General features: G+C 39.3%; 1 protein-coding gene across 4 annotated transcripts; it reads right to left on the bottom strand.

Annotated features, from left to right (window-relative positions):
• Positions 1-599: 599 nt before the first annotated feature.
• TOPBP1 (DNA topoisomerase II binding protein 1) lies at positions 600-24411 on the bottom strand. 4 transcript variants are annotated; one of them, XM_042043981.1, is made up of 28 exons: positions 24372-24411; positions 23994-24081; positions 23286-23420; positions 22591-22734; positions 21892-22073; positions 21582-21775; positions 20584-20763; positions 19507-19676; positions 18825-18988; positions 17602-17849; positions 16994-17313; positions 16052-16224; positions 14805-15016; positions 13957-14237; positions 12505-12678; positions 11444-11553; positions 10270-10393; positions 9738-9890; positions 9142-9250; positions 8339-8531; positions 7300-7526; positions 6059-6222; positions 5004-5118; positions 4248-4438; positions 3239-3379; positions 2206-2295; positions 1592-1753; positions 600-1237 (listed from the first exon to the last, which is right to left on the bottom strand). In XM_042043981.1, exons 2-28 carry the CDS (start codon positions 24072-24074, stop codon positions 1094-1096), a joined length of 4581 nt encoding a protein of 1526 aa, XP_041899915.1. In that variant the 5' UTR covers positions 24075-24081; positions 24372-24411; the 3' UTR covers positions 600-1093. The 4 variants fall into 4 exon arrangements, with proteins under 4 accessions (XP_041899915.1, XP_041899917.1, XP_041899916.1 ...); XM_042043983.1 differs by lacking the exon at positions 24372-24411 and having other exon boundaries at positions 4275-4438; positions 23994-24356; XM_042043982.1 differs by lacking the exon at positions 24372-24411 and having other exon boundaries at positions 7306-7526; positions 23994-24356.
• Positions 24412-24580: the final 169 nt, after the last annotated feature.

Here is a 24580-nt window from a genome sequence, read left to right as displayed (position 1 = left end):
GGGTTAGTTCTGCCCAGCCCAGAGTGATTCTCCAGGTTGCACAGGGCTTAGACGCTTGTGGCTCAGTCTTGGATCTGCAACAAATACTGATGCAAACTCCTTCTAGACAACAGTATTCAGCAGCTAGAAAATAAATGTAGAATACACCCTTGCCTTCAAAACAAAAAAAGAGGTAAATTAAATAGACTTCAATGTTACATGAATTTTTCCAGACAACTCCACTGGTCCTGTGCAACTGAATGCTGTGCTTTTCTGTTCAAACAGGCTGTAGTAATTCCAGCTGCTTAAATACAGCTCTTCAAGTTCCACGAGCACACTTTTGCCCAGACTATGACAGTGCACTCACATACACAAAGTTCAGTAAACACAGACCCAGACCCCACTGTTACTGAAAAGGTCAAACACTTTGTCAAATACTGTGGTTGTCTGACTAAGAACATTTCCAGCTGCCAGAAACTGAAGTCTTTGTCTGGCTCTGGTTCCTGTAACAGAGTCAAACAGGGAACATGGTCAAGACAAACTTCACCTCTTGAGTAACAGAATTGTTTCTACAGTTGCAGAGCAAATTCATTAGCACTCAGGATGGCAGCAACAGCACCTGTGATCTATAGAAAATTTATTACACTCTCTAGTAGTACAAAAATTTACAAGCCAGTTCTTTTTGTCTGGTTTCCCTCTTCCCTTCCAATAGAAAATACCAAAAGATGAAAAATTAATGTAAAAATCTAAGCCCATTACTACATGGGAGATGCAATGGAATTCTCATCAACTGGTATTTTCCCCAAAACACAGATAAAAGATGTGATAAGCGTTTTACAAATTATTTTTTAACTATTATTATACAACTGTGTCCACAGACAAAATCACTAGTGGGATAGTTTGGACACATTAAAGTATTTTTTGGATGAATTCTTGCCATATTTTTAGATGCTACTGGTAACCAAAGCAATCTTTCCTGTAAGTATTACTGCAAATTTATTTTAATCTCAGGACAAGTTAGAGGTGAAACTCAAAGCTTTTAATTTTTTTAGGCAAGAATGAAAAAATATAAATATGAATTTAAAAATGTACAAATTAAGAACAGAGAATATGCTTAGTGTATTCTGGATCGCTTGACTCTGCTCATTTCTCCCAGTGCTTTTCTTTTCTGGGATAATCCAGTTCCAAGATCTGAGTTATTCTGAAGGTAAGACTCGGCTTCTGGCAGGCGGTAAGACTCCATAGGGGGAGGTGGATCCTTCAGTAGGGAAAGAAAAAAAGAAGCAGAAGCACAAGCTTAGCAAGAAGAGCAGCTTCTGAGAGAACAGAAACAGCTCATTAGTTGTCTAAAACTGAAAATAACAAAACAAACATTACACACCTACATTTTGAATATGTTTTGCAAGCAGCTCCCTACCCTGCAACAGATCCCACTGCCAGCAGCAGAACAAGTCTTGTTAGAGCATAAATTTGAGGCCACAGATCCAAGCCCTCAGCATAGGCACCTTGTGGCCACAATTCCTGGCAAAGCAGGCCTGTGACTGGTAGAGCAGCAGTCCCCTGCAGGGGGCTGGGGCTGTGTGGCAGGCGGGGATCCCTCGGGCATGCCCACCTGGATGAGGTAGTCAGCGATGTACTCCGGTTTGAGGCAGTTCACTCCCTGGGCTGCCGCCTCTGCCACGTTAACCCTGGAGTCGTCTGGCTTCAGCTTACTGAAGTCAGCAAAGAGGTGAGTCGCTTCTTTAAAGAGAGACACAGAATGGCCAGAAAACACCTGCAGACAAAACATGACCCACGAAAGTTTAGTTGTGTTTCTTCCCCAAGACAAATGAAGTTCATGACCTTTAATTTCACTCAACAAATTAACAGAAACCAGTGGGAAACCAAATACCATTTACAGCTACATTCTGTACCATTACATAGCTGTCCAGAGGGGTGATCCTTCTCATCACAGCAGGGCACAGAAATTCTATCCTCAGTTCCCACCAGCACTACTGACTTGGGTAACCTCAGACAAGCTGCTCTGCCTGACCACTTGCAAAGTGAAGATGACAAAGCTTTTTCCTCCCACCCTTTGACCATTTCTCAGCTACCCTGTGTAAGCAATTTTGTTCATTAAGACCTTTTACTCACATGAAAAATGCCCAGCACAGAGTTAGACAGAGAGAAAAAAAAAATTAAACCAACAACTATGTATTTAATTATTTTTTTCAAACAACTACATACTTTTGCTCCTCCTGACTGAAGAAGGCGCCTGAATCCCGCTTCCTTGGTTTGATCAACGTTCAGGATTACTTTCCAACCACTGAAAGCTCCCTAGATAAAAGACAATTTAGTCAAAAGTACACTGGTACTGAAAAAGTACAAACACTTAATGGATCTATAATTTACCCCTTTTGAGAATACCTATCAGATGAAGACTTGCAATTACCTAGGTTTGCCTTTAAGTGTACATGCCAGAAAAAATTTCCACAGAACATACTATTGGGCCACAGTCAGCAGCTTGCCACCCAGCCCCTTCTAAGGAAAGACCCTTAGCAGAGAGTATGCTTTCCAGAACACCAGACGCTGAGAGAAATCATATATTAAAAGAACCCCAGTTACTTGGAAACATTTTCCTCTGTTCCCCCACCCTGCACTTAGTTACAGTAACAGCACCGAGGGCCAACTGGTTGCCTCCTACAAACACTCAAGTGTGGTTTCCAAGTAGGCAAAGGGCGGGGAGGATTTGTTACAGGCATTCCTTTTAAAAAGGTTACTGTAAAACACACATTTTCCCGGACATAATTGAAATAACACCTTTCAATGAATCCTCAGCTGCAGTGCCTGATTTGAGAGAGGAGTTGAAAGGCTTTGGAGAGTTCAAGTCTCGCTTCCAAAAATCTCACTGAAAGACTATGAAACCAGTAACCAGTTTTGGTTTCCTAGTGGAGCTGAGTTAGGTTGGCTCTCCAGTCAGAGCTCTGAAACATAAACATCATCTTCCTGGCTGAGGGACATTTACATACATAAGTAGCCAAACTCTAGCTTTGCAAAACATGAACACTGGTTCAGAAGAGACTAAGACTTTAATGTACCAGCACAGAAAGTTTTTTAAAAAACAAAATTACTTAACTAGAATATATCAAGCCAAGACATTTTGTTCTTGATAACAAGACAGGTTACCTTCCATTGACAGTTAAGTTTTTAGTTTCTTGGTGACAGTCTCTGTCCTGTTCACCCACATTGTACAGCTCACATTACAGGAATATCTATATACCTCAACAATACCAGTTTCTTGACTCCCTTTTTGAATTCTTTTCCTCCACCTCATGGCTGCCAGTGCTAGTTTCTTCTGGTTTACATTGATTCCAGACAAAACATTAAGTACAGAGTTACTTCCCCACTCATAGTCTTCTTCCTGAAACAGCCATAAACTTTAATTACAAAGCAGTCCTGCCAACTTTACCAGCAGGAAAATAGATTTTAAAAACCCACACCACATAGAAAACATAAAACCCTGAAAAAAAACCCATCTCACCCTAGCTATATATATGGATTTTATCTAGCCAAAACAGCTGTAGGTAAAATTTGAGATATGGCTCTTAATTGCACATGCATATCTAAATTAACTCATGTTTTCTGTGACATCAAGTCACGTACACAACTTGATTCCTCTTGCAGTTACATCTACCATAGAAGTCAACAGCAGGACAAAGCAACTCACTACACTGGACACCACTGATTATATTTCTGCAGTGTCTTCCAAAACAATGAAGGTTGGTTTTAATACAAAAGGATATGAAGCAGTCTACAGGCATTATTTTAAAGTTAGCCTGGTCAATGTAAAAGAACTGCCTGACCCAGGAGAACTGCAAAATTAACAGTTAGGAAGTCATCAGAAGAGGCAGAGTTCAAAAACACTTATGTACATGGTTATAGAATCAAGTTATTTAAAAATAATATATGTTTATTTATTGAAAGGATCAAGATTTTATTCCTGGTTTAACAAGAGCCATGTAAATTTGCTGATACCGGTGAGAATTTACCAAAAGGTATTCAAAGACTCAATTTTAAGAAGCTATTATAAAAAGCGTAGGTATTTTCATTTATCTTACATCAGGAGTTTGGTCTAGGACTAGTTTTCAGACAAAGCTGGCCAAAAACGTCTCAGATTTTGGATTCTGAAACTCCCATGGGTTGGGCACCCTAAACTAGCAATTGGTTTTGAGAAGTTGTCTTTTCCTAGTAGTGCAAAACAAAAATAAATGCAAAACTGTAAAACCTACTAATGTCCTAGTGATAGGGTCACATGCCTGAACAAAGCAGCCAGCTCCTCTACATGCCTCCAGGTAGGAACGATGAAGCACCCACTTTCCAGCTGCCATCGAAGCCAAGAATTTTTCATTCCGAAGAGGATGTCCCACAACAATGTGTGTGCAACCCGGATCAAAGTACTGTTTCTCAAGTACTATTCCACCTTGAATTGAGGAATGAATTTGATTCCAATTATCTCAGTATCAGGCTGTACACAGAAAGGATCAACTCAAAGTGAGAATTATTTGAATCACTTAATGATGAATAAGTGAAATGAAAAATCATTGAAAAGACGAGATGAAAACTCAACTCAAATTTACATTGAGAGTATTATCATTGAAATGACATGGACAGAAGCTGCTAGGGAGGGAGAAGCAGCCAGGAAAGAGTGGCTTTGTAAAGTACCACTGCAACACAGACAGGAATGAGAGACACCAGAAGACAGGCCATCCTGGGCACTCCCAACAGTGAAGAATGAGGCTGTTGTGAAGACAGATGAAAGAAAACTATCAGAAGACAAAACCATGGCTGTTTTATGGCAAAGCTGATCACTCACATAATAATAATAATACATCCAAAGAATTGCTCCCAAGCACAGAAAGCCATACATTTGAGACCTCAAATCTGAGGAGTCACTAACAGAAGCACTTTCTTTTCCCCAACAAGCCACAGCTGAGCAGACACACACAGACATAAACAATTCTTTGTATTTCACAAATATCTGGTACCTAATTCCTCAATCAGGTGGCAGTAATCAAATCTTTCTTGAGGATTAAGAGAAGACAGCTGAAATTTACGGAGTTTTTCTGTTTCTTCATCAGCCTTCTTATCTTCTGTAACAACCTAGAAATACAGTAACAGATTTTGAAAATATGACAGAACAATTAGGTTGACAGCTGACTATTTCTCTGCCAAATATTCTGGGTTATTTAAACATTAAGTTTTCTTTTAGCTGGGAAAAGCAGAACCAAACCTGTCAGTCACGTGACAAAAAGCTTGAATCTTATCAAATTATCCTTAGGCTCCTGCTTGAACATCCTCTTGGTTCCCCTTTTCTTCGGGGCACAGCTGAACTAATCTGTCATAACAACTAATCCTTCATTCACATCCACAGAATGCCAGGTTGAACACATGAAGAAATCAGCATTGATCTATCACACTGCCTCATTCACTCACTTTCTATCAAGTCGGAATTCTGTACTATTTGAGGGCTTTTCCACTTACATGACACATTATGCCTCTGAAGACACAGAACTGCTAAAAGTCTGAGCATCAAGTGACACACTGCAGGCAAGACTATAAGCTCATTTTCCTTTCCCTTTCCAAGTTCACAATAAAACTGAATTTTAAAGCAGGTTTTGGCAGAAGAATAATTTCCCATTTGTACCTAAACATAAAATTCCAGATACCACCAAAGAAACAAAGGCCTAACTTTTTTTCCAACATCCTAACATGGCTGGAGGAGTTCCAAGTAATACACATAGTAACTCTTCACTCCAAAGCCTGCCTTAGCATTCCAGCACTAACAGGACAAAAAGCTTTATTTGTCTAAATAAACAAGCTTTATTTTTTTAGCAAATACTATTTGTTCAAAATCTCAAAGGAAGGGGGAATATTGAAAATAACAGAAAAAAGAGACTAGAACTCCACAAAAGTAATCCACCTCAAAATTTTAAATGCAGATCTTCATATTTTATATTAACCATCAAATTCAAGATTTCTTGAAGTATTACTTCATCTCTCAGAACACAAATCATCATAAATACTATTTCATTTGACAAACCTTTTCTTTGGGCTCTGGTGCCACAGGAGGGTTAGCCAGGGGGAAAGCAATGCTGGGGGCCTGTGGAGTGGGGATCAAGTTATCTTTAATTGGTGTTTCAGGAGATCTACATATGGGATTCTTTAGACCTTCAATCACATCTCCATCCCCAGCCTCAGGAACAGCTGTGAAAGTAAAGTGTTGTTGCATGACTTGTCTTTGGCAGAATATAATTGTGTATGAGGTAAAAGATAAAATAAAAATAAATAAAAAAAACCCCCACATGCTGCTACAACATGTACAGTTATATTTCACCTGCCTTTCATAAAGATGCTCTTCCTTATACCACAAACCACCAACAGCAATACTGCAATCATGTCCCTGAATGCCTTGCTTAAAAAAAAAAAAACCTCACATGACCTGATTTCTTTGGCTAAACTGCACTGATTTGGTTGAACCAAAAATTAATTGAAATAATTTATCTAATTTTCTTCAACCTCCTCCAGGACAAGGTCAGTTTTCAGGAAGACTGCTGCCACAGAAACTCTACAAGTAGATTGAGGAAAGAGTTGGTGGCAGCAGAAATAAAGAAATAAAGGATTCAGCTATCTCAGAACAGAAAGAAAACAAAAACAGATGAAAAAACATCTGGTTTTGGCAGAAAAGGTATGTTGCTTCCTTAGCTGTAGCAATAGACTTCAGACTTCAAGAAAAACAGGGAACATAAATAAAATACCTTCACTGAATCCTAACCCCAGCATGTCCATCAGCAACTTGACACATCTTGGTTTTTTGGGTCCATGACTTAATCTTGTACCCCAATTCTTCACCTATAAATATTTCCACTACAATGGAAAAGATGTGGCAGACATGAACTCCTGCAGCTGCTTTTGTATTCCCATTTGAATTCCACTGTACTTACCTGAGGTGTTACCTGGAAACCAGCTGTGGTTCAAAACACCAAAAAAATCAAAACAACTTGGAAAATTTTATGAAGTCTGTCAAGTTGTTGCGGTTTTTTTGGAACCACAGCAGTCTATTTTGAGACCAGAACCACCTTGGTGTTTGACCACAAATGGATGGGAAAGCTTCTCTTTAAAAAACAGCAACACATAATGGAGCTCAAAGACGTGAAATTGTATTTTTGGCATTTGAGAAATGCCAACAATGCTCACTTTTTTTGTTAGTAAAACTCAAATGCTACTCTATTTTAAAAACCCTGAAGACCAAATGGAACAAGGATATTGCATTTCTAATTTTACCTGTACCTGTCATCTCTGCATCAGGTACAGATCCTTTGAGGACAGACTCATCCATGTTCTTATTGGTGTTACTCTGACCTTGCTCAAGGTACTGAGAAGGACTATTAGGCCACTGAAGGTTGCTGACAAGTCTTGCTCTCTCTTCCCTCGCAGTAGGATCATCCCAAATGATCTGCTCACTCTGGGATGGCTCTGTGTTTATATCTGCCAGTGCCTGGCGGGATTGCCTGAGGGGAAAAAACCACAGATACCTTACATACTCATTTCACAGAAGACTTCCATTCCAGAAGGCAACGTGTTAATTATCACATCAACTGCAGCACCCAAGTGACCTCATTATTAGACACTATGTCTGGGAAAGGGGAAAACTTCAGTATAAAAGCTATTCTAGCATCCTGGCTTTATGAATCTAAGTCTCAGCATATCTGAAAAAAGGCACTCAAAATACCAGATATTTTTATTATATGCATATTAATAAGTTATTACAAAATCAGAGTACCTTACTCTTTATTAAGCCTATTTATTTGCAAATAAGCACCAAGCTAAATGAATAATTTTTGCAAGGGTTCCATTACTTTCTTACTGCACATCAGTGTTGATGGAGATCAAATCCTATTCTCCATTTGAAGAGAAAAGAAAAATAAAAGAGAAGAAACATTCACAGAGGTGCTTTGCAGTAATACCTACTACTTCTTTATGACCTATGTAAGCATTCATAAATACTTTCTTCAAAATCTGTAAGAACATGAAGGAATCTGAAGAGACAGAAAATAAGCCAGTTCAAAAACCAAACATTAAAACCAATCATACTAATTTGTTTTTTTTAAAAAAAACAAAAGATACCCACTATGGACTAAGACAACACTCTGACTTTACATAGCACATCCAGTTAAAGATTCTGAATTGCAAAAGAAGCAACTTAAGCACATCAGTAGAAACAGACAACACATCTGAAAACCCTGGAGACCTATTCATGTTTCAATGAATGTCTAAATGCACGCAAGGACAAAACAAGATACATTTAAATACAAATTGATACCTTAGAGCTTCCAAGACCCTGCTGCGGCCATTTCGCACAGAGCGTGCGCTATCAGGAGTGGCTGGAGAACCATCAAAGCTGCTCCTGGAAAGGGATCCTCTTTGCCCTTGTGGTTTCACTAGTGATGTGGCAGACATGAGCTCCTGCAGCTGCCTTTGGAAATCTTCCCTCATTTCTAGTGCTTGGGTTAAAACTTAAGAGAAGAAACAAAACTTATAATATCACAACTCTCATACTGTAACAAGTGAAAAGTGAACAACTGCTCACTGTTTCAGTGAAAACTGAAATTCCAGTCAACCTCCCTCCTCCACCAGGACAAAGACTATACATTAAAAAGAGAAAAAGTACTTGGGTAAGAGGGTCTAGGAAAACTACATATGCCCCAAGTCACCTATTTTTAGACACAAGGAGAAATCTCCATTTGGCTCACTTCTGAATTTCCTCACACAATCTAACTTAGATCCACAACTCTTCCATGACACATTTATTTACATAACTTATACTCCAAAACAACAATCTGTCACATTAAGGACAAACTTCAGTGTTTTAAAAACAAAGAAATGGCAATTAAGTATCCTCCAGGGAATGATCATGATTTTCTTGTGGGCTGTCAAGATCTTTAAAATAGAGAGGAAAACCCTTTCCTGGCATCCAGCAGCAATAAAAGCTAGCTGTACTTGACCAGTATATAAATATGCTACCTAAAGTTTCCCGATCTTAACATTCAGCACCTGGAACTGCAAAGACTCATATTGATAGTTTGATATTCCATAAATAATATGAAAACAGTGATTTACATTTACCTCCTTTGGATTCACTTGCTACAGCTTGTTCTTCCCCTATAGCAACCATTTCCTTTATCTGGTCAGTAGTTACATCATCATCAGCATCATCTTCATCCACTGGAATAATCTAAAACCAATGAAGACAAGTAGATTCCTCAAAAAACATTCTTTTATTCTTTTTAACCATGTCTGACACTTGTATAAATTCTGAAGATTATTATTCTTGCCTTAGAGTAAATCTAACCTTTCTGCTACTGCAATGACAGTAGAACAGTAACATGGGTGACAACTCCTAGTCTGCAGGCTTAATGTCTATTAAAGCAAGTTCACACCTTGGCTCTCATTACCTAAAAGAAAAGACATCTATCTTTTCAAATTTGGAAAGCAAATCCTGAAATGCCTGTGTTTTCCTCCATCGCCCTAGAAGATGAATATTACAAATGCAGAAAAACCTTAAGGAACATCTGCAATAGCTGCTATTAATCACTAGCTAAGCCTGATTCAGTACTTATTCATTACTGAATAAGTATTAATGTTTTTATTAATACGTCAATATAACTACTAGCTGAATCCAAATCACCTCATGGAACACACATTCCTATCACACATCATACCTCATTTTCCTCTGCTGGTTTTCCAGTTGAAAGAGGTTTACTGGAGCAGGAGGAGAACCTGATGTCTTGTACTGCACTGATGTCCAAGCTCATTTTGGGATTGTAAGTGTGAGGAAAGAGAGATTCAGGAAGCCGTTTATATTCTCGGGCACTCTGTAGGAACATCAGTTAATAAGAGGAAGATGAGGGAGTGATTGAGATAAAAGAAGTTTCACACCTAAATATAGGAAAAGTACAACAGAAACACTGTCAAAAAAAGTACTTCGCACAAGGGGAAAAAGGTGGTTGCCATTCTGGGAAAAAAGTAGCAGAAGTGTTCAGTGGAAGAAAATTCATTTCTCCTCCTGGAAAAAAAGGTAAATGTATATCAGTGAAAAGAGATCACTCAATTTATTAATTCAAAGTGGGATGCAAAACATTATTCCTTACATATGTTTAGTATAAATGCATACAGATAATCCACTGTCATAGAAGTGGTTTTAAGCCTCTATTTCCCTTTACTTTTAAATAGAGAACAAAACAAGCTTCATACCTCTAAAAGCCAGTGCTCTGAAACAATATGTATACCCCGTTCTTTAACAGATTTGTACTCTTTATTGTTATCATTCTGTCCTCCCTTATAGATGAAGTGTGTTACTGTTTCATCAAAGCACCATCTGGAAAAGAGAACAAAATACAACTTGAAGATGAAATTTCTATCAAAAAGTATCATAAATCCAGCTCAAAAATTGTCCTGTCTCTTATTCAAGTTAAAGTAGTTTTGCCTATTTTGTTATGCCTCAATAAACAATGAGAAAAGAAAGTGGGTTCTTTGCCAGAAAAGACAGCATTCAGTTTCATGATAGAACAATTTCAAACTGCTTTGAAAGCATTCCTGAGGAAAATAAACTAAATAGGATAAACATATGGAAACATATGGAAAGGAGGGGTTTTGCCTCAGGATTTGTTTTGTTTTTATTTAAGTGAGTGGAATTTAAAATCAGTTTCTGAAAAGAATGGGTGATCCCAGATAAGAGCTTTTTCTTTTGTTGTCATATTGAGCTGCAAGTGAAATACTGATCCTTGAAGCTCAAAATAAACAAAATGAGGACTGTTAGTTTTTAAACTGATAAAAACAAGTACTTGCTATCTAATCCAAGTATCTTCAGCATTTCTAAGCTACTGTCAAACATAAGGGCAACTTCCTTCACACCATGAATAATAATACTTATATAAGTCAGTAACAAAACACATAAATCAGATTTAGTGGAAGCAGAAATCTGATTAAATCACAAATGTTAGTTGGTAGTTTCCCTTCATGACAACCTATTTTTCCTAAGCTTTTCTAAGAACACTGACATCTCACTGACTTGAGATGCTTCAAATCTAGAAAATAATTTGTTTTGAGCCAGAGAGAAACACACACAAATTCACATCAGATTCAAAATGTAAAATATAAAGCAAATGTTAAACCATCCAAAATCTAAACTTCTTCAAAACAAAGGAAAAAAAAACCCTAAAAACAAATTGCAGTTCAAGAAGACTTCTGGACAAACATTATGAAGAATACAGGGACTGGGGACGTGGCAGGGAAAGATGGCCTCGTTCCACATCACGAGTGCATGACTGCTGTTTAAGATGGTGCAATCTAATGTTTAGCGATAGCAAAAGGCGTATTAGGATGGAAAGACTTGTAGTTATTTGAAGCCGTTTGTATTGGCTGGTACCTGTAGTCTGCTCCAAGAGAAGCTGCTACTGCATTCAGCTCCCTTTGCCTCTTACTAAGTTTTTTACTAACATATATAACAGCATCAGCTAGAGGCTTGGGCTCTTCTTCCTGGTCAAGCAGCAGGGATAAAAACAGGAGAGTCATGACTGGAAGGCTTCTGTATCAATAACAAAAATATTTTAATATTTAGTGAAGCATGTAGTAAAATATACAGTGACAAGAAAGGTAAGATAAACACACTCCCTCTATTTCTGATGCTCCCCTACTCATGCTCAAAACCCAGCATTATTAACATACCATGCACTAGGAATGTCAAGACAAAAGATTCATTCTCAACCAGTCTCCCTAGAACAGAGTCTGCTCCTTTCATCACAGGCTGAACACTGAAATTAGGGAATTATCAAACCTGACACTACTGAAGTATTTCACTGTAGAGGAGTGAGACAAGTAAGACTAAGGAGCTACAAAATAAGAAGTAGTAGCCTTCCCTTTCCAGAGCTCATTAGCTTTCTTGACCCTCCTCAAAAGTAAACAGTGCACTAACATAGCAAGCAATGCATAAATGCTCCCTTTCCTCCTACACCCTTTTGTTTTCTCTCATTTTTTTTCTCCTCTTAAGCACCAGAGCAGCACCTTCGAGAGGAAGGCATGAAAAGAAGACACATGCATTAATAAAGAACTCCAAACTGTAGTCCAAGACAAAATATCTAACCCTGTTCAGCTGGAACCTGAGAATTTCTTAAATGTGATATCTCACCCCAACACTACAAAATCTAAATTGGTACATGTTTATATGCCATGTTACTTAGCAACTGCTTATTCTTCAAGACTGTAGTACAGACAGTAGAAAAAGGTTTTAAAATTCTTTGCCTTCCATGAGGAAATTCTTCTATATTACCTTCCTTTAACTGTCATTGAAGAACACATAATCACATGAATTTGTATTCAAACAGATCACAAATAACAATTCACAAATTCCTTTGTAACTTACATCACAAAAGATAAAGCTTTTTCCTAATCAAACCTATGCTCCAGCAACTAAACCCCCAAATTTCCTACCACTTCTGGCTGTGCAGCAGCCAATTGAGGGCTGGCAGAAAGAGCTGCTGCCTGCGTTGTGCTGCTTGCCAGTGCCAGTTTCAAGTTTCTGCCGATGACTTCAGAGAGAGGCGTACTCAGTTTCCTGGTTTTTTGTTCAGGACCTCTAGGAGTTTCCAAAGCTTCCAGAGCATCCTACCAAAAAAGAAAGAAGAAACTGACTGGCTTTCATGAACACCTCACAAAATTCTCACTCAAGTGCTTAGTTTTACAAATACAGTAAGAGTTCATACTCCTAAACCAGGACAGCAAACTACAGGAGCAGCTACCAAGTGCAACTGTAATACCACTGCACAAAAGCTGTACAAGACAAACCTAATCTTGGAGTCTGTTTAAGCAAAAAAAGAAGACAAGAGATTCTCTGACGAGATTCTCTCTGTTCACTGCCATCACTGAGAATTGCCCTCAGTGGAAAAGCCAGTGACCAAACACAGGTATTCCTAACCCCAACCAATTACTTTCATGTACTTACACCTTGCCCCACAGGAGGTGCACGAGTATGTGATTCTATCTGCACCTTTAAAATACCATTTCACGCTGTCCTTTTTTATACAAAAAGAGAAATTTTGGTCTAGAATATATTGCTTTTGAAAATCATCAGAGCTTTTTCCTCATGAATCAGAACTATCTAAAGAGAACATTGGCTTCTTCTACATTTGCAACATGTTTTGTCCTATTGTGGGCAAAGGGATTAATAAATAAAACAGAAAACCCCCCACAACAGAACAGACAACCCACAAGCAACGCCCCAAAACACCTAACACTGCAGGAATTCAATGCATTGACCTTTCAGTTAAGGCCTTGAAAATTAAAAACTAACCCAAAGCCTACCAAAGCACACCTGAGACATTCAAGAGCTCTTCCAGTACAGATACTCTTTAAGTGTCAGGGGGGGTTTTTTGCTGGTTTCTCCAGCCTTTTGTGGCCTTCAGAATAAGACACTGAACCCAAAACCCCAACACATTTTTCAGCTTGCAACAATAGCTTTGTAACTGCTCTAAAGCTATTACATTAGAACATGTCATCAAAGCAGCATTTCATCAGAAAATGCAAACACTTGTTTCCAAATACCTGGAGCAATTTTAAGGTGTCTTGTTATTATCAGTCTTTAGGTGCAAAGAACACCGACTGGATGCTGTCTGAGGTGTAGGACACACAAGCATATGATGCAATAAGCACAAAGAAGCTTTGTTAAGGACATTACAGCACTTTCTAGTCAATAAATTTAGTCCACAGGTCATTAAGTAAACTATATAAATAAAGGAGCCAGTTTTCCTGGCTTTATTCAAAAGGGAAAGTCTGTATATGAACAGCATAAAAATGGGTAAAAACACAGGTTTCTGTGCTGCTTTTAAGTTTATGCACATCTTAAACAGTAGTGGCCACACAGACTAAAAGGTTTGCAGTAATCACCTTTACATCAAAAGAAGGCTTGAACAACTTGTCTTTGGAAAGAAACTTTGATGGTGTATCAAGATGTAAAGATGGCTCTTTCTGGAGCGGTCCCCCTTGTGCAACAGGGGTTGTCTTCCCAGTATGATGAGAGATTACAGCTTGGAAAGCTTTACTCTGGAACCTGTTGATATCAAGGGGGGTCACAGCTCCTTTTTTTCCAGCTTCAAGGAGATGAGTAGGTTCTGAATCGGGAGATTTAACAGTTGCTGGTGTTTTGCTAAGCTGGGTAATGAAACTCCCTGTATTTTTAAAAGAAACAAAGAAAACGTAAGGAAGCACACTGTTTGTTCTTTTGAACACAGACCCCACATACTCTTATTTAAACAACAACCATGAAGAACTGAACAGAGGGGCATCAAATCATTGCAGACTAACAAGTCTGAAGTCCTAACGTGGATCTGTCATTAATTCCCATGCAAGCTACAGAGCAGCATATGTGCCAAAAAGGACAAAACTGAGACACTGAGCTTGAATCCAACTGACTGATAACCACAAGACCCCATTGGCTTCACCAGATTTACAGCAAACACATGGTATCACTTCTGTAATCACAACTCAACACCAGGAAAAAATACGGTTGCACATGCAACCTGGTCTAATGGAAGGTGTCTTGGTCCATGGGCAAGGATCTTTAAGGTCCCTTCAAATTAAACCAATCTACAATTCTATGTTAATATTTGGAAAAATATCCTTTAGCTCTAATACTTTGAAGGTGTTAGGAAAAAAATTTCATCATACCTGCCTTCTTTATCATGAACAAACACTACAATGACACAATCATATTCCTAAACTTGCTAAGAACCAACCTTCAGCCTCTCCATTTTCAACCAAGAACTTGCTTTCATCTGCTCTCTTTCCTGTCCTTGCAGACTGCAAAAGCCAAGCTACAGTGACTGCTGGCAAATTCCACTTCTTTGCAGCTTCATACTTGGAGCCGTTCGGTTCTCTCACCACAAGATGGGTGCTGGCAAACATTCCTTTTTTCGCGCTGGCTTTCCGCACAAAGAATTCTTGGACTCTGCAATTAGATTGATAAAACACTCGTTTAGTCATAAACAACATTATTCTAGGGTACATTTATACAATTATAAAATGTATTCTTGCAACAGAAAAAGAAGCAATAGAATTGATACCTAAGACCACCCATTTAGCACTTTACAGCCTAATCTACAGAAAAGAAAAAAAAAAACCAAAGAAACCCCACCTCCCCCAAAAAAACCCCAAAACAACAACAAAAACAAGTTACACAGTAATGCTTTGCTTCTACCAGCACTGAAAACAATATTTCTTATACTCCAGCAATCTTTACATATCCCATTTTCAAATCATACACTGGGCCTAACATTCTTCAGCAAGATGAATGGAACAGGCTTGCTTCCCTTCCAGAGTCAAGCATCATTTCCAAATGAACAACAGTTTTTTTTATATTATAGTTTTTCTCTTATTATCAAGGACACAGTCTTGCAAAAAGATGGCAGGACTGAGAACTCACCAAGAATTTAGTCCAGATAGGCTACAAACCAGATCAAATGATACTCCAAGCTAGACAATTTTGCCATGTCGTGACTAAATGCATTTTTCTTAAAGTTTTTCAAAGATCTTGATGAACTCTAAGTAAATAGGGCATCATTTCTAAGGAGCTGGGATGGTGAATGGGGTTCACCATGGTTACGAGGCTGAGCCAGATGGTACTGAAGAAGAACAGTGGTCCTTCCCTAGATAATCAAAGAGCATCTTGGAGGCCACACCAGAAAACCTGACTTTCATTGATTGATTCAAGAGCAGAATAAAAAGTTGCTGAGACTCAGTTATTGGAAAATAAGAGACTGAGCATATTCTGGTAGAAATCAGACTGTGTGAGTACTGATCATATTTCCTTAAAGGAGAGGAAAATAGAAGAACTATATAATGATGTCTCATTTCAGCACCAGGTTTTGTAAATGAATAGAATTCAAAAGAGCTTTAACTCCAATATTGTACAGAAGAAATGAAATGCATAATAGCAGCACATTGGCTCTTTAAGAACAGGAAGAAACAGTAACAGGAGATATACCTGGCTCCCAGCACTCCTGCCAGATAAACAAGGGAGTCTCTCTCGGCACCGATGAACTGGCTAAAAGAAAGAACACAATCTTCCAGAGGGGTAGCTCCTTCCATTACCAGGACTGGTGTGAAGAGAGGATTGGATCGGATGTCTAAAAGGACTTGCTGTTCCACGCATGTTATCTTCAAGAAGATGAAAGAGAGAAAAATGTAAATCAAGGCTACAACAGCATTTATGGACTCAACAATGAGCAATCCTGCTTCCATCATTACACCTGAGACAAATTGTTCCCCATTGGATCAGACAAATTCTTTTTTAGACCACGTCAGTTTTGTCAAGTTTGACATAATGAGGCATTATTCAGAACTTTTCTGTTACTGAAGTTCCAACCCCAGAGATTCCCATAAAACTGGAGGTTTCCAGTTCAGTGCATGATCTGAGGATCTGTATAGATTTACTTCACAGGGAGTTACTGAATACTGAAAGTTACTAACAGCTGGTAGTCTATATCATGTGCCTGCTCTTGACAAATATCCTTGGTATTCTTTGACTTTTAAGCTATAAAGGTGACTTGCTCTTCTGCCACAAATTTAAAAAAAGCTATAAAAAGCATGAAAGAAACGAAAATATCAAATTAAATCATTATTAGTCAACTAGCTCCTTCTAGAGTTCATCATTTAGAAACAATGCTGTCAGACCTCATATAAGCCTGGGTCATGACAATGAAGTCCTACTCAAAAATCCTGTAGAAAATGAAGTGAAACAGATAGGACATCCTAAAGTTGCAGAGGCTTTTAATGCAGGCTTTCGTTCAGTACATCTCAAATGAAATGAGGCTAATATCTCAGTATCTTCCTTATATTTAAGCCATCAATAACTGCATTCTGACAAGACAAATTTCTAATACAGATACTTGTTTATTTGGGAATTGAAAAAGTGTAACTCCCTTACCAGCCATGTATTTGTGACAACGTCACCAACAGTTGCCTTCACTGTGCACCCTAATAAAGGTACCACAGCATAGTCTGCAATGGTTCTGCTTTGCAGTGGCAGAACTTCCCCGGCATTGTCCTTTATAATATCTGCAATGCAGGACTCGTCCTCTTCATCAAAACCCAGAAGAAGAAATCTCTTTCTGAAAAATAAGCCTCCTTCAGCCAGTGCAGAAGACTCTGCCAAAGACCCATTACAGACAGAAGGCTGATTCTCTCCTTGAACAGTCAAGTTAGTAACATCACTGAAGGTTCTGGATGTTAGTTTTTCAACTTCATCTGAAACGGTAAAGAAAAATAAAAAAGAACCAAGCGTAGTAATTGTTTGACAAGAACATTAACGACAACTCAAAACAGTTTCATGAAGAAATCACAGTATTGTGCTGTTTTCAGCCAGGTTTTAGTTAAAAACGGTTCTATATAGGCCTATTTAAATTTGAATTCTAAAACACAAAGTAGAAGTTAACATACTAGATACAGGTAAATTTTTAATAAGCAAATTCTGCAAGCTCAAATGCTAATTAGGAGCAGTTAAACTTTCTACAGTATGCTGAGCCTAGAACATACCTAGTGTAGGATAGTTATTTACATATTGAGAGAGGAAGTCATCTTCAGCAGCTTTCTGGTGCTTTACCATGTTCACAGCATCTTTCTTCAAGAGACTGGTTTTTTTGGGAAAAATTGACTTCATTCCAGGTTGTTCCAAAATTGGATTCTCTAACAGCTGGTAGTTTAGAGGGATATAGTGCTCCACTGGACAGAGACAACCTTTACCAAATGACTCCAGCAACCATTTTGCTGTCACTATATGAGGCCTATAAAATAAAATGTTACAGAAACAAGTTACAGCAGGTTTCAGACCTGTGAATCTTCTTTTCTCCTCCAAAAATACCAGTATATACACACACATGCACAAAGTCTGTAACACTAATACTGAGCAAGCTTTGGGCAATTTACAACCCTTAAGAGACTTTTTAATTCTTTCAGTCTGAGAACAGAGTATTTCATAATTATTTTCTATAACATAAATTACATCTGCCACTGCTGCATTGCCAAGTTCTTCCTCCTCAATGTACTAACAAATACATGTTAACACCTCTTTTCACCAATAAGAACACTTGCTTTTCTACTCACTGAGGTCACTCATAGCTACCCAAAGACAGTACTGGAAAGCACACGAGGATATACATATGACCACTAGCTTTAAGTCTTCTCATTTAACTCAAGAACTGGAATCAATATCAATATGTGATTCCAAAGAATCATACAGTGGTTTGGAAGGAAACTTAAAGATGATCTAGTTCCAACCCCTCTGCCATGAACAGGGGACACCTTCCACTAGACCAGGTTGCTCTAAGCTCCATCCAACCTGGCCTTGAACACTTACAAGGACGGGGCACGATAGCTTCTCTGGGCAACCAGAGAAGCCTCACCACCCTCACAGCAAAGAATTTCTTTCTAATATCCAATCTAGACCTCCTCTCTTTCAGTTTAAGGCTATTCCTCCTTGCCCTGTCTCTATATGTCCTTGCCAAAAGTCCTTATCCACTTCTCTTGTAGGCTCCCTTCAGGTACTGGATGGCCACAATTTGGTCACCCCAAAGCCTTCTCAACCTAATCCTCTCAGCCTTTCCTCATAGGAGAGGTGCTCCATCCCTTTGACCATCTTGGTGGCCCTCCCCTGAACTCACTCCAACAGGTTGATATATTTTCTGTGCTGGGGACCCCAAAGGTGGTGGCAGAAAGAAAACAAGGTGTAACTAGACCTTAAGCAATATAGTTATCACAACCTGTGAGCCGTTTTGTCCAAAAAGTGTTTCAGCTCATCACTATTTTCCCCCAGAATGACATGAGTAACATCTTCATTAAGTTGATTAAATCGAACACCACCACCACAATTAATAAGCCTTCTCATCTTGTCCAACTTCCTGCCACTGAAGCCACAGAGATAGATCTACAAAGAGAACAGAGTAACACACAAAGCCGCAAAAATGTAAAAAAAAAATTTAAAAAAATAGAATGTTTTCATATAATTTGTTTCAACTGCTGCAGAACACAGAGAGTAGTGCTGCAGCTTCTGAGAAGAAGCAAAAAAGTTAAGCACTTATAAATGGATTAATTTATCTTTGCAAATTAATCTAGCATGGCTTCAATGTTTACTAATGGAGTGAACCCCCAAAATCGCATAAACCAAAAAACCCCCCAAATAAACCCACACACTAATTCTAGAACCCATTCACTCTAGTGTTTGAATACAGATGCCTATGAATATAAAATTTTATATTTCTACTACATATTTAATACAGTTATACACACACACATAGACACACACAAGCTACAGCATGTGGAGATATCTAATATTCGTTGCTGACCATGGAAACAATTTACTTAAGCAGAAAGTGCCAGTGTTTCAACATAGTTGCTTTCACTTGTTAAAATGGAACATTTCAAAGTATACATTGTTAAACATACTCGACACCCATCTAACAAATCTTCAGGGGCTTGAAAAGAACTTATGTCCAAGTTTTCCAGCTCATCAGGAAGAGGATCCAGTCTGCTGCTCATAGCTGAACTACATGCAGTTTCATTAACACCGCTTAAATTGATATTGGAAATGTGGCTGACGTCCGAAAGGGTATGATCTTTAAATAAAGTTAAAAATAAAAAAGAGGCATTAGAGTTGGCTCAGCTCTCTCTGCTGCTTCATTAAAGAAAATACAAACCTACCACTTATGATTTTGTGGTGCTGTAAAAAAATGTAAAGTCTGAAGTATGAAAAATACTAGGTAAGTAAAACCTTTGTTTTCTTCACACACAGAATGAGCATGGTCTTACTCGAAAAAGTGCTTATACCCCTCCTGCTTATTCCCTAAAGGATGACACCAATGACATAGCAGCCAATGAGACTTGCTTTCACAGCTTTTATTCTAGTTTTGTGGCCACCTATTAGAAACACTTTTAAAATTAAAAAAGATTCTCTATAGTAGAGAAATCAATGCAAAACTCTGTAACTTAAAAGAAGTAGGAATCAGTACCAAGTGCACACACTAAAGCTGTTTATCTTTCATGCCACCATGCGGGCTTACAAAATACTTTTCTTTTCTGTTACTATCATGGAGTAAGTAAAACCAAGTGTATAATGAAAAAAATAGAAAAATATTATTAAAAACTTCAAAATCAGTATTTTTCCCCCCACCCCCCAAGACTGCTATAAGCTTAAATTCATTACAGACACTTGTTTTAAACTACAAATGTATAAACTATTGTGCTTTTCTAGATATACACCACTGGCTCTCAAGCAGAAAATCATACACCTGATTCAAGTTTACTTTTGTAACAATCATCCACATGTTTCAAGTCTACACATGTTGGAATACTCAATGTGCATAAAAGCAATCTGTTGTGTTTTATGCTTAAGCTGAATCTAGAACCCAAACTGTCAAACCACTGTTGTAAAAGCAAGTACCTTACTCATCTCAAAACAGTTCTTCCTCCTTAATACAAGTATTTCCTATCTTATTTGAACACATTTTAAAATATCTTACTTACTATGAGGCTTGCTGGTGTCATTTGTAGGTGTTGATGTACTGGGTGCATTATGCAGTTTTGATCCAGCCTCTATTCTATACATTGTCTCATCCTGACAGAAGCCTTTCTTGATGCTGTCAGAAAACCACTGCACAGACACACAGTGCACATTCCACTTTCTGGCACATTCATACTTTTGACCTTCCAGATGTAAACAAAATTTAAAAAAAAAATCACAATCATTAAAAGAATAAAGCATTAAACAGTGATTGCTGGAAGATGGCTGGACATTAAGAAATTTATAAATTCAAATAACTGATTTTAATGGACAGATTATGTTTTACTGGACTGTTGATATGCTGTTTATACTCTAAATAAAGTTAGAGTAAAAAAAAAATCTCATGGATGGCTAACTCATGGTATGACGAGGCACTAAAGAAACAAAAAAGGGAAAAAGGCTTTAAAACATTCAAGCACACACAAAAAAAAAATCAAAAAGTCCAAGGATATTTCACTGTAGGCAAAGAGAGAGAAATTGGGGAAAAAAAAGAAAACCCTTCCTTTCTTCTCACAATAAAAGTAAAATCCTTTCATCTTCCCAAGAGGAAGGAAAAGGAGCTTTCATTTTATTTTAGTAGGGAGTTTGGAAGACACAAAGAATAATCAGGTAAAAAACATCAGGCCACAATCCAGTTTCAATCACAGTACAAATTAAGTCCTATCCAGCTCTCCCAAAAGAAGATTTTTTTCCTTTAGCCCCTTCTAGGATTTTCTCTTTTCCCTTCTTTAAATACCATCAATGCCTCTAGCTTTTTTTCCTCTTTTGCTCTCTTTCTCATGTCTTTAGAGCAAAGCAAAGGCACCCTGTGTTACTCTTGCCATCAACAGTGATTCCCTAAACAGAAGCAGTAAGAGCAACACCGAAGCAAACACAGAGGCAGTTCCAGCTCTTGTGCTTACACACATTCACACTACTTCAACTCCAGAAGTGCAAACAACATTTACTCTGTTGGTTTTACCTTTTGGCTCTTGAACTATGAGGTGAGTGCATTCATTCATCTTGAGCTGCCCCGTGTACTGCCCACCATGCTCAGCAGTGAGGCGCTGGACTTCTTTCCTGTCAGAGCTGCTTAAGCCAGTTACACAGATCGTGCAGCCGAGGAACACAGGACAAGCGTAGTCCTCCATGTTAACATCAGTGTACCTCATTATGCTACAGGAGTGAGATAAAGTAGTTATTTTCCAAGTAAACTCAACTAGGAAAAGAAATTAGTCGGTACATAAGATTTACCAGTCCCCAAAACAAAATCAGTTTTGTTTTTTTCATACCGTTGCTGAGACTTATCCCACAATGTCTTAACCCAAGAGGGAAGCAAAACAGGTTTCTTCAGGGAAGCAGCTACCAAGTATTTCTTGCTGCCAACTTCTCCAGCTATCAGATGAGTCACTGACATGTTGAGGTCTCTGTATATACATCCACCCATCATTTGCACATACTTGTGAACTTCTTCCTGGATGGGGAAAAAAAATATAGAAAATTATCAGGGGAAAAAAAGAACCTACATGACAGTCATGTTCACCTTAAAAACCCCCCCCAAAATGTGGATTTCAATTGTCCCTGATTTCCCCTAAAAACTGTTCAAAAATACTAAATACATCTATATGGAAGCCATAAAAACCTAACTGTAGTTTCCATTTTACTTGCACTTACTATAAGCAGAACATAATATACTCCAAATAAAAACATCACTACTATGCTGTATGAGCAAAATTTTGCAGATGGTTGACATTTTAGGTAGTATGAGAAAAAGATATCGGAATAAATATAAAGTAAACACATATAATCATATTTGAGGTGTATTAATATGTGAGCAAACCACACATAGTCTACAAGCTACAGAAGACTTGATGGATCTAGACACAGGCACAAGGAGACTTCTATGCTCTGACTGCTGCCTTAGTAATGAGCCATGCAAAGCAAATGTCAACGACAACCAGCTGAACAATCCATCCCTGGGAAGGCCTTACCCTCACATCCTTCTCCAGGCTGGTACAGGACACCGTGACGTCGGCCATGGTCATGTTGTACACGGGATACTCAGCTCTCGGGACACACCGCTGCGACTGCATGCAGTACAGGACTACCTGTGGTCCAACAATCCTACAGCCAAGCTGCAATAAAATAACAGGAAAAGCACAAAGAAAATATGCAGTGGGTACACTGGCATTAGGAAGGCTTTCCTTGTCCCTGAGTTCTGAGGAAGACAGGGTCCTTGGTCTGTCCTCCCTCTCCTCTAGCATCTCCAGGTAGCTGACAGTTTTCACTTTCAGCTGTGGATTTTCTGTACAATCACTGTAGATTTTCTGGCCTCAGTAAATCAGCCAATGCTATGGCTATGGTCAAAGAATTCCAGCTAGCCTATCTCTGTCCACTAGACAACTCCTGGCAGTCAAACCAAATCACATTTATCAGGAGATAAAAGGTGTAAGAACCAATCTTAGGGACTCCAGCAGAACCAGCACCAACCATACCATTTATTTTTCCAAATGTTTGAAAATAATCATTATGGTTTGCTGGTCACCTTCTTCCTTAAATACAGGATGCAGTGAAGTTCCTACTGCTACACTCAGTGCAGGAGAGAACATACAGGATGCAAGTATGGACACAAGTGCTTCTAAAAATGAAAACAATAGAGCTCAAAGTAAGTTGCTGGGTGACATACCTTTTTGAGGTGACTGAAACCCACGCCTTGGAAAGGATCACAAATGTAAAGTGATTTATCATTTTCTTTTATATTGAGTACTGTTTCTTCTTCAAGGATCTGAAGATGTTCTTCTGACTGGAATTCTTTTATAGACTGCAGGTAAATGATGCATACAACATTTATCTAATTAGCAAGTAATTAATAGAGGCAGTCCTGTGCAAACTCCACAAGTGCATATCCTTGAAACAGGTCACAACAAAGCTACCATGCAAACAGATACTGGCAGAAGAAAGAGCTAAAACATCTCATGGGTGTCCCCCTCATTCCCTTGAGTCTTCACAATATTCTGACTTAAATATTCAGCACAGAAGCCTTCAGGACCTGATCCTGCCACATGGTGCCTTTGGCTCACACTAACCTCCCAAGATGTAAAACGATGCACAGTGTCCTTCTAAAGTTTGTGTTTAGATGAGTGACCACCACATAGGCCTTCCAGGCTACATGTCCCTTCCCTACACGTCACCAGGTTTTGAAATTGAAGCTATTTCGTTAAGTAAGTTCTTCAGCAAAATTGCTCTTACACACTAAACACCCCAGCTATAGAAACAGCTTTATTTCCAGGTGTACACATGTAAGCTAGCCTATTGTATGGCACATGCAGCTAACTCAGCCACAGAAATCACATGGCATTTCACCAAGCTCACATAGGTGACCAAACCCACTTACCTCAAGGGCTTTAGAAAAATACTCCGAGCTCCCGGAAGACTTTATGAACTTCACAAAAAACGGCTCCTTACTACTTCTCATCCTTTAACTAAGAAGCAAAACCCAGTGAGCGCCCTGACATTCCCGCCGCAGCCCGGAACCCCTCTCGCCCTGTCCCTCTTCCCGCCGAGCCACGGGCCCGACGCACCCCACCCGGCCTCGGTGGCGCCGACTTCAAACGGGGACGGAGGGGCGGGGACAGGCCGGCCCCACCAGGAGGCCCCTTCCCCACGGGGCCCAAGGCCCGCACGGAAGGGTGGCCGCTGGGCAGCGGGCGCCCGGCACTCCCGGTCCCCACAGACCCGGCCCCACCGCAGCCGCCCCCGCCCGGCCGCTCACCCGCGCGGGAAAGCGCCGGCGCTGGCACTGCGCAGGCGCGGGGCGGGGTCTGCACGGTGGGGGCGGGGCCGGGGTGGGGCGGGCCGAGGGGCTCGGCGGGGCTGCGCGCTCGCGCTCCGCCCGCAGGGGGCGCTGGGAGGCGCGTGCCAGGGCGGGCGGCAGAGGCTCTGCTGAGGGAGCGCGGGGCGCCGGGAGAGGCGGGACGGGAA

The sequence above is a fragment of the Corvus kubaryi genome, unplaced genomic scaffold (genome assembly GCF_017639235.1).
Source record: "Corvus kubaryi isolate FWS band 111438036 unplaced genomic scaffold, C.kubaryi_AGA036_p1.0 37398, whole genome shotgun sequence".
Lineage (NCBI taxonomy): Eukaryota > Metazoa > Chordata > Aves > Passeriformes > Corvidae > Corvus > Corvus kubaryi.
The sequence above is the reverse complement of the archived record's forward strand: the minus strand, read 5'-3'. Positions and strand labels throughout refer to the sequence as shown.

Bases quoted from the DNA above. Each gene is read 5' to 3' on its own strand.
- TOPBP1 (XM_042043981.1), bottom strand. From the start codon at position 24,074: ATGAGAAGTAGTAAGGAGCCGTTTTTTGTGAAGTTCATAAAGTCTTCC. The intron at 17,314-17,601 runs GTATGTTCTAGG...TTACCGTTTCAG, and splicing joins AAATAACTATCCTACACTAG to ATGAAGTTGAAAAACTAACA. The intron at 8,532-9,141 runs GTAAATGTAAAT...TCTTCTCTTAAG, and splicing joins AGCAAGTGAATCCAAAGGAG to TTTTAACCCAAGCACTAGAA.